This window comes from Fukomys damarensis, unplaced genomic scaffold (assembly GCF_012274545.1).
Source record: "Fukomys damarensis isolate Sample0158 unplaced genomic scaffold, DMR_v1.0_HiC HiC_scaffold_39, whole genome shotgun sequence".
Classification (NCBI taxonomy): domain Eukaryota; kingdom Metazoa; phylum Chordata; class Mammalia; order Rodentia; family Bathyergidae; genus Fukomys; species Fukomys damarensis.
Genome location: NW_022900951.1, coordinates 127,534,915 through 127,544,865, shown reverse-complemented (window position 1 = coordinate 127,544,865; position 9,951 = coordinate 127,534,915). Strand labels below are relative to the sequence as shown.

General features: G+C 45.3%; 1 protein-coding gene across 1 annotated transcript in view; it reads left to right on the top strand.

The window, feature by feature from the left end:
* The window catches only part of Mecp2 (methyl-CpG binding protein 2), a 61,941-nt gene that overhangs the window by 2,154 nt on the left and 49,836 nt on the right, over positions 1 to 9,951 (top strand). Inside the window, exon 2 of the mRNA XM_033760524.1 lies at positions 2,088 to 2,209. Coding sequence (XP_033616415.1) covers positions 2,184 to 2,209 — 26 coding nt within the window. The 5' untranslated portion in view covers positions 2,088 to 2,183. The remainder of the gene's footprint in view (positions 1 to 2,087; positions 2,210 to 9,951) is intronic.

The following is a 9,951-nucleotide window of genomic DNA, read 5'->3' as shown; positions in this document are numbered from 1 at the left end:
GCCCCCCCCCCCCCGCCTTGCAGGGTTATTTGCATAAAAAGTGATGTGCTCTGGAACCCAGTCTTTTTATAAAGGTGACTATCAATTGGAATCTCCTAATTGGCCAAGAGCAGTTTGTCACCAGGCTGCTGAGTTCCCTCTAGGGAGAAAATGGTGCTGTAGTGGCACATGAGGGTTGAGTGCAGCCCTGACCTGGTGTGTTCTAAGGCCTGTGCAGGAACACCTGCTTGTTTTTCCCACCTTCTGCTCCAGTGCCATCCGTTCAGGCCAGGCAGACAATCTTCATGCTGGGTGGAGCCCTGCTGCTGGTCCCTGAAAGGGCCCATCCTCAGCTTCACCACAGGACCTTCGGGCCACACTGCTGCAGGCCAGAAGCCCTTTGTCAAAATTGCCCTCCTTCCTGGGCCCCGCTCTCTTGGAGCTGTGCTGTCTGCCTTTCCCGTTCTCTTCTGCCTGTCTTGAAGGGACCTTCTCTGCTTGAGAGCTTGACTTGCGTGTTACTGCTTGGCTGCATGGCCCCGCCACTTTGATGTAGCTGTAGCGTATGGGGGACCAAGTGCAAGCAATGATGGGGGTGGGCAGCATCCCCATGCCCATCCCAAGGGCAGGTGTGAGTGCTCTGGTAGAGAATAAGGCCTTGGCCTTTTCATGATGAGCTGCACGCTGTTGGATCTGTGGCCAGTGGATGTGTGCTCACCATAGTGTGCAGCTATGTTGCAGCTGCTGTAGCTGAATGACAGGACCAAGCTTGGGAAGTGGGTGCTTGTCTCCTTGCCCAAGAACTGGGGGTGCAAGATAGATTTGGGCTTTTGCCTAACTGTTCTCATTCTTGGACTTTTCCCGCCATGAAATCTTGAGTTAGTTAAGGATCTCAAAATGTAAATGTATTGTATACCTAAAATGTACCGATAAAAGAATTTAAGAGAAAAAAAAAAGAATCTCAAACTTTCAGAGCTGGAAGGAACTTTAGTCCAGCTCCCTCAGTTTAAGTGAAGCAACTGGTGGCCTTGAGAAGTTGTGATTTTTTTTCAGGGCCTCCTAGCCAGGTTGCTGATGAGATTTTTACTATACTGTGAAGGTAACCAAGAAATATCGTTAACGGCTGGGATTGCAAAGAATTCTATGGCTTGGCTCTTTGTTTAAGGGGATTAAGGGAATTATGAGGCTTCACTGCACCTCAAAAGATAATTCTAGGTACCATTCAGGCAGCTGTTGCTTAGCCAGAAAGGAAACAGCTGGGGCTGCCCTTCCTGGATTAAATCACGTGTGTCATTGTCATTGGTTTCTAAGGTATATACTGTGTGCTTTGTTTTTAGTCTAAGTTAAAAGTGCTGTTGTTGGGTCAGCAAGGTATCAGAGATTGGTTAACATGAAACAGTTTAGGTTTTAACAAGGAAATGATAGTTATCTTAGTGACAAAAGTCCTTTTGAACATGTGTTCAAAAACAAAAGACAAATGATCAAACTAATAACTCAGTTCGTTGGGTGTGCAGATTTGCTGCTCTGCGAAGCTTAGCCGTCCGTGAGTGCTCTGAAATAGCCGTGCATGCGTATTTTGGATGACAGTATTGGATCTCCCTGGGCACTTGGTTTCCCCGGGTGCTTTGTTTCTCGAAGGGCCAAAGCCCCTTGTGTGATATCGCAGCAGCAGCCCTTTGTAACTTCAGCTGCTTGCTGAAGAAGGAAGGCTTTGCCTCTGGATTGTGCTTGTTCTTTGGGGTATGGTATTTTGATGTTGTGTGTTATCTTGAACACATATTCTTTCCCTGAGTGTTTCTTTCTGCCATGGTGGAAGAAATACTACTTGCCAAAAATCACCATTCATGGTATGCTTTGTAGAGTCAAAGTATCCCTCGGAGGTGACAAGACCTGTGATAGTGTTGATGTGAACCAGCATGAGTCTTTATTTTAGCACTGTGTATTATGTGCCAGTAATTTGCAGTTTATCCTTTGTTTCTAGCTAGGTGAGCTGGGAAATAGCATAGTGCTTTGTCTGTTTGTTTATCTTCAAAATGTCCCAAATAGCTCTGGGAAAAAGGTCATACAGCTCAATGGGGGCTTTCAACTTACAATTTTCTTTGTTTTAGGCTCCATAAAAATACAGACACCAGTTCCTGCTTTGATGTGACATGTGACTCCCCAGAATACACCTTGCTTCTGTAGACCAGCTCCAACAGGATTCCATGGTAGCTGGGATGTTAGGGCTCAGGTAAGTAACCTTCCTTTTTTTTTTTTTTAGTATATGTCCTGGTTTGGCAATCTGTTTTTAAAAAAAAAAAAGGAGAAAAAAGATATTCTGCTCTTGGATAGTATAAAAGTACCCCAAAGACTAAAGACATAACTGTGCCAAACTGTGCCATATAATAAAAAAAAGTCACTTCCCTGAGCCCTGAAAGGTCCATTTGGGGAGAATTACTTGGCAGCCACAGCACGATCTGGGGGCGGGCGTCAGATGAGAGCTGGAACTGGTGACCTGCAGCTTCAGGTCCCCTGGGAGCAGGTGGTCCCAAGCACCTCACTCAAAGGCTATCATGGCCACACGGTCCTCAGCACACTGCTGTGTTTACTCTGGTTTGGGGACTGACTGACTGGTCAGTATTAGCCGGGGTAATGCAGTTCAGGTATGGGAACTGTGTGTAGCCCCTAGGACGCCCTCCTGAGAGCTGTCCCTAGGGTGGCAGAGGCCTCGGCTAGTGGCACTGCTTTCCTTGCTCCTCTTGTGGAGATCAGAGAGAGCATCCAGATGCCATCCGGTTCTTGTGGCCTAGAGCAGAATGGGTGCTTTCTTAAGAAACTGGCGACCCAGGTCATTCTAGGTCCGACATTCGGATGCCATATCAGGTGCACTTTGTATGACTTTGGTACTGCTGTGTGTTCTGTAGTTTTGTGACAATGAATTATACCTTATTTTTCAGCTATTAGGCTCAGTGTCTCAGGCTTTTTCTTTCTGGATCTGTGGTTACTCCATATTTGATATCTGACACCTGGATTTCAAAAATGCTGTGTGATAAAGCAGAGTGTTCTGATTGAATTTTCCCATTTCCCATTTCTTTTAGTACAAAAAAATCTGAGTTTTCACATATGCCATATTGTGATTCCAGCTGAGACCCCAAGTAGCACTTTGTTGTGTTTTTCTTGTGATTTCTAACACCTTGGTATGAAGCCGCTGTAGATACCTATAACAAACTTCTGTTCAGGGATCGTGGAGGGTGAGGTTTGAGTGAGGCTAATAGGAGGTGTGGGAAGAAATGAAGAGGATCACACTGGCCAAGCCCAATTTGTTTCTGCTCCTGATCATGTGACTCAAATTGTCACTCCCCTTCCGGCTGAGCTACCGGGTGTGCCCTGGGCCGGGCTGGCTGACAGGAGGTTCTTTGTACTCAGAGTATTTACACTGGTGGTAGTTGGAGGGCCATGCTTTGTACACTGACTCGGAGTTGTCTGATCTTGGTGTGGTATGGGCAGTGAATGGCTCTCTGCCTGTGGGTGTTAGGCGTGGAGGGGTGGCTTGTGTTTTTAATAGTCTTTCTCAGATGCCTTATGCATTTAGAAGTTATACAAGTTTCTCCTAAGAAACAGAGGAAAAAAGATTTAAAACAAAATCTTCCCTACTTTTGAAGGAGAATGTCATTTGAGCAAAAAGGATAGAAGTTGTCTTTAGTAGATAAATGCTTAACATCTTAGTTTTCTTTGAAAAATAATTACAATAATAATACGTGCTTTTATAGAAAATGTTTATCAAATAAAAAATGAAAGCTCTCCCTTGCTGTATGCTCACACTACTGTTTTAGTAGCTGATTGTAGATCTTCTCAGTCTTTTAAGACTATATGGATATGTGCTTTTTATGTTTTTGACAGATGGGATGGTGTCGCGCATGATCTGCATCTCGCCACCTTGTGTATTTGTCCCTCGTTTCTTTTCTGTAGCAGTGCAGTCTATGCTGAGTTTCCCATTGCATATTCTGCCACCACCCTCTCGGTTCTTCCCGCTCCTGGCTGCGGACAGTCATGCAAGGTTGAGCTCCCTTGCTGGCCGCTTGCTGGGAAGCCTGGGTGCCTGGACTTGGCTTGCTCTGATGCTGCAGCATCCCCTTACCAGGTGGCTGCCCCAGCTCCCACAGCAGGCTGAGGAGGGGCTGGTTGCTCAGACTCCCAGGAGAGTACCCTTCTTCCAAAGCAGTACTTCTTGGATTATCGCTGAGCTTCGGTAATCATTGGCCAATTGTACCCGTCTTTGTGAATATTTCAGGATATTTCTTTTTTAAGTTGATTTGTAGGAACTGTTAATGGATTAAGGCTATTAACTCTTTGTTATCATGCAGATGTTTCTCTTTATTAAGTCTTTCTGATATGTAAATTTCTGTTATGATTTTTTTCTTAGCTTTCCTACGTAAAAAGTACACTACTTTCCTACTCTGAGAATGGATTAATACTCACATATCTTCTTCCTAAAACAAAATTGATGTACTGTATTCAGACATGCATGTTTGGTGCACATAAGAGAGTCTTGTGGGTAAATATTTGTTCTTGAGTTTTGCTTTAGGAAGGGCGCCATCCGGAGCCCACTTAGGCAGGTATCTTAGCTAGGTGGAGAACCAGCTGTCGTCTTCACCTTTAGCAGATGTTGGCTTCTTCAGATGAATAAAGTATCGCTTCAACTTTTCTTCTTTTCTTTACCAAGTTGCTCCTCCTTTCTGAAGCTTTTCGCCATGAGGCTTGGCTCAGGCTGTTGTCGGACAGCCCCTCATTCTCCCTGCAGGCTTCCTTCAGGTGCCTGCTTGGGCAGGGCTCCATGCTCCTTGCAGAGAGACTAAAGAAGATCCCATGGCTTCACCAAAGTGGGAACCCAGAGAGCAGGTTTTCAAGTCTGACGAGTAAGTTCAAGCTTTTTAGGGTAGACTGTGACATAAGCATGATTTGTTTTCTGGTTTGTATAATTGCAGGCTGATTTTTTTTTTCTTGAATCAGAATGGTAACTTCTCTTGAAGCAGTTCTGTATTGAGCTAGCTTGGTTGCGATGGAGTAAAAGTTGCACACTGATAAAAATCATTAGTTTTCTGTAATGATTTTGAAGCTTTTCTGTAATAGCTGAAGAAAACATAAACATACTTTTGGTGACTATATTCTTAGGGTAGCAAGTATAATTTTTGCACCTTGCAACATTAAAATCTGACAAATATCCTCAAAACAATTCTGATCTGGATTGAAAATGTTTTTACTTAAGGGATATGAAAGACTAAGGATTTTGGTCAAAGCTTCTTGTATAAGGCAGGGGTTTCAGATGAGGTTTTTTTTTTTTTTTTTGAGACACAGTTTCTCTTTGTAGTCCAGGCTGGCTTTGTGCTCACTATGTAGCCCAGGCTGGTCTCTACCTCACAGCAGTCCTCCTGCCTCAGCCTCCCAAGTGCTGGGATTATATGGGTGTGCCATGACAGCTGACTTCAATGAATGTTAATACTTAGGCATGTAGTACATAGTGAAAACTGGCATAAAAGCCATGTAGAAGGCATGTGTGGCACATGTGCTTATCAGGTACAAGGCCCTGGATTCCATGCCCAGCATGAAGGAAAGCTAAACTACATGGCCACAGAGCTCCCTGCTAGCCCGCCGGCAGACATGAGTTGCTGTTCCTGGGGCAGCAGCCTCTTTGGCAGTGAGCATGTGTGAGTGCATGCGTGTGTGTACGTGGCGGGGGTTGTTGGTGCAGCCCCATGGGGGAGTGTGTGTCTCAAATAGGGAGGCCCTGTCTTTAGTCCCCAGCACGAAAAAACATCTGATGTAGATTCATTTTGTATCGTGGCTAAGTAGACATAACGAATGTACCATTCTCATCATTTGAAGTGTACACCTCAGTGCCACTAAGTATGTTCACATTGCTTTGCAATCATCACTGCCATCCATCCTGCAGAGCCCTCCTCATCTTGTGAAATGGAAATTTCCTGCCCATTAAACACAAGCTCTCAACTTCTCTTCTCCTCCCCTTTTCCTCTGGAAACTACTACCTTGTTTTTTGTCTCTATATATTTGAGTATTTTGCTGGGCATGGTGGCGCACATCTAATCCCACCACTTGGGAGGCTGAGGCAGGAGGATCACTGCAAGTTCAAGGCCAACCTGGGCTACAGAGTGAGTTCAAGTCTAGCCTGAACTACAGGGAAACTGTGCCTCAAAAAATATATATATTTTTTTAATATTCTGAAGTACCTTGTATTATTACAAATTTCTCTATATGTGTCTGTATATATTATGTATGTATATATAAGAATGTGTGGGAGTGTGTATTTTTATACAAACTACAAGATCTTGTACACGTTTGCTCTTTTTAGCTAATATGTCTTGGAGATTTTTTCAGAATCAGTTCCTATAGAGCCATAGCATTTTTTTTTAATGAGACAGGGTCTCACCATGTAGTTGAGACTGACCTGGAACTCACTATGTAGCCCAGGCTGGTCTCAAACTCACAGCAATCCTCCTGCCTCAGCCTCCTGAGTGCTGGGATTACATTCTTTTTACCTCTTGGGTTTAAATAGTCCATGGAGTGGGATATACTGTGAATTTTTTTGGGGGGGTACTAGGGATCAAACTTGGGACCTTGCACTTGTGAGGCAGGTGGGCAGCGCGTGTACTATAATTTTTTAAAACCAATTTTATTTTCTGTTTTGTTGTTGTTTTCGGACTGGGAAATAAAATTTTTATATCAAAATTGCTTAAATTTATGGCGTTCAAGAGTTTGGCATATTCTTCAAAAAAAAATTTTTTTTTTTTTAGTTTTTAGGGTTTTGACTAAAAAAATTGGCCTTTGAACTTCCAAGTGAGAAAGAAGCCTTCTGAAATGTTTTCTTATATTGAGGATTGTATATTGACATTAAGCACAAGGGAAATGTATATCACAACCCCATGAGATGCTGCTTTGCCGCTAAGGTGGCTGTAATCAAATGGTATCTAATAGCAGCCACTGCATGGATGGAGCAAAATTAGGACCTTCAGATGCCGGCCAGAAGAGCAAATAGTGCGACCTTTGCAAAACAATTGTCAGCCTCTCCAAAAGTTAAATGTAGGATTAGCATATGACCCAGCAGCTTGGCTTCTAGGTACACATCCAAGAGAATTTGTACATGGGTATCTGTGGCAGAGCATTCTTGATAGCCACTGGGTAGCCAGTAGCATGTGGTCTTCCCATGTAGGGTGATACTGCCCGTGCATCAGAGTGTGTGGGTGTGTACTGTAGCATGACATCTCTGAGACTGCCGAGGGAAGGGCAGACACAAAGGCCAGCTCACTGATGTGTTTGCTGGAAGCCAGTTTAGAGCCATTGAAGAAGCACAGGAGAGGTACTGCTAAGAGTGTGGGCTCTTGGGAGGGCGGAATGAAAATGTTTCCAACCTAGACAGTGGTCATGTCTGGACAGTTTTGTGAGTATATTAAAAACCATAGCCAGTTTTCAATGTATGTTTATTTGTGTCTCCAATTTTTAAAGCTTCATTAATGCTGTAGTGGCTAGTGTTTTACATACACCATTTGCTCATAGCCAAGTTCATCTGGGGGAGAAATTCCTAAAGTGAACTTGCTGGGTCCCAGGGTTTGTGCATTTTAAACTTCCATTGCTGTAGCTCAGTCAGAGTTGGCCTTTTGAGTACCGAGTTGTTTTTCAGTACTGGGAATCAAACCTGAAGCCTTCACACTCAGCTATATTCCAGTCCTTGTAAATTTTTTAAAATTTTGAGACAGGGTCTCACAGGCTGGGCTTTATCTTGTGATCTTCCTGCCTCAGCTTTCCAGAGTGCTGGGACTATAGGTGTGTATCACCATAACCAGTTTAATTATAGACTTTTAAGGAAAAACTACTTCTGAGTGTATAAGCACAAATTTATAACTACAGTACTACTTGTAGAGATTAGAGAACTGTTGTTTAGGCAAGGAAGAAGTGGTGTTTAGCAGTTAGCACTAGAAAACTTTGGAAGATTCCGTTTCATCAAATGTGACTTCATGTAAGCAGGGCATTTGAGGCAGCCCCCTCGCCCACTTTAACTTGACAAGAGCCAGGCGTGATAGTGCACACTGAGTACCTGGGAGACTGAGGCAGGAGGGTCACTCTGAGTTCAAGGCCAGCCTGGACTACATAGCAAGACTCAAAAAACCAAAAGAAAGAAAGAAAAAATTTGATGAGGGGACTTTTAGCAGAGTCTTGTTTGAATCTTGAAAAAAAATAGACCACTTTTATTTTGTTACTATTCTAAATTATGGTATCTCTGTGCGACTCTGGGTTGGAGAGTCTCAGTGCTGGGCTTCTGCTTCCTTTGTGTTACAATTTGCGGCAGCGGGGGGGATTTGGCTCAGTAGTTTCACCTGCCTTGCAAGCCTAGGGGCCTGAGTTTGATCCCTGGTACCAAAGAAGATTACCATGGGGGGAAGCATAGTGGCACATGCCTGTGGTCCCAGCACTCTCAGAGGCCAAGGCAGGAGGATCTCAAGTATAAACCCAGCCTGGGCAACTTAGGTGATTTAGCAAGACTTTGTCTCAAAATAAAAATATTTTTAAAAGGGCCGACAGATGTTCCTGGGTTCAATGCCGACCAGTACTTTAAAATAATAATAACAGTAATAATAATAATAACAATAATAATAATAATAGGGGAGCTGAGCCAGTGAGATGTCACACACGTGTAACCCCACCTACTTTAGAAGCTGGGACAGGAGGATTGCAAGTTTGAGGCCATCCTGGCAACTTAACAAGGCACTGTCTCAAACTAAAAATTAAAAGTAATAAAGGCTGAGGTTGTAGCTTAGTAGTAGAGCATCCCTGGGTTCAGTCTGAGGGCCAGCTTGTTACCTCATTTCTCTGACTGTTGTACTCTTTGTATAGCAAGACTTTCCTCATATAACCTGTTGCGACAGTGGCCATGCCAGCTGCTGGGGTCATGGTAGGGAGGGGCAGACAGGCAAGCAGGCTGTGTGGAGAGCACTGCTAGTCACTTTGGGCATACCTACCTTGGCAAAGGCTTCCACCCAAGATGAGGCCAGGCCAGGAGGAGACTAGGACCTGAATCACCAAGGAACGTGAGCTAGAGTCCTACTTCGGAGGCTTGCAGCGAGGGAGGCTGAGGCAGGAGAGACTTGGTGGGCCGTGGCAGAGGAGCCCTGGGGTGTGAGCTGGGCCACATGGAGGGGTTATTTCCTTCCTTACAGCATGTGATCTTGAGGCATTGAGGCAGGGGGATGCCAAGGGGCTCTGCTTGCCCCACAGGCCCCACCACATGCTGAGCTGTCCCCCTTACCATAGAGGCAGTGTGCACTCGCCTGTCCCAAGCCAACCTCCTGTTGCTTGCCCACCTCAGTGGTTGTCCTCAGGTTCTCATTCACTGTCTCTGAAGAACCCTCCTTCCTTGCTTCTGCCCCTTCTCCAGCAGAGCTCACTCTCTGGCACAGCGCATCCCTGGGCTGCCAGGCTGGGGGCTTTCCCACTTTCTGCTCTTACTGTGACTGTGACAAAGGATCAGCTGTGAGCAAGCTTGCTCTGGTCTCCATCTCCTGTCACCTGTGGTGCTGCGGACCGCACCTCTGTCCAGGTCCCCTAGGTACCTTTAGCCTCCTGGGACCTAGGGATTCTACTTCAGCATTCCACTTCAGCAGTTTGCTCCTTTGATAGGATGTAGAAGTGACAGCCCCAGCTGAAGCCCAGTTCATGGTTGGGGGTTGCTGCCCTGCCTTCTGCCAAGGTGATCTGGAGGGACACTTTCTGTGCCGGACACAGATTGGTGCTGTGTCCCCTGTCCCCAGATGCATCCTGCCCTAGCGTACCCTGCTCCTATTCCCTGGGTTCTGGCTCTCAAGCCTCACTGTGCTCCGTGCACACTGTGCATGTTCACTTGCCGTGTTCCGAGCACTGTGGAAATGGCTCTCCAGCAGAAGCCCTGCTGGGTTCCCGAGGGAGGAGGGAGGAGGGAGGAAGGAG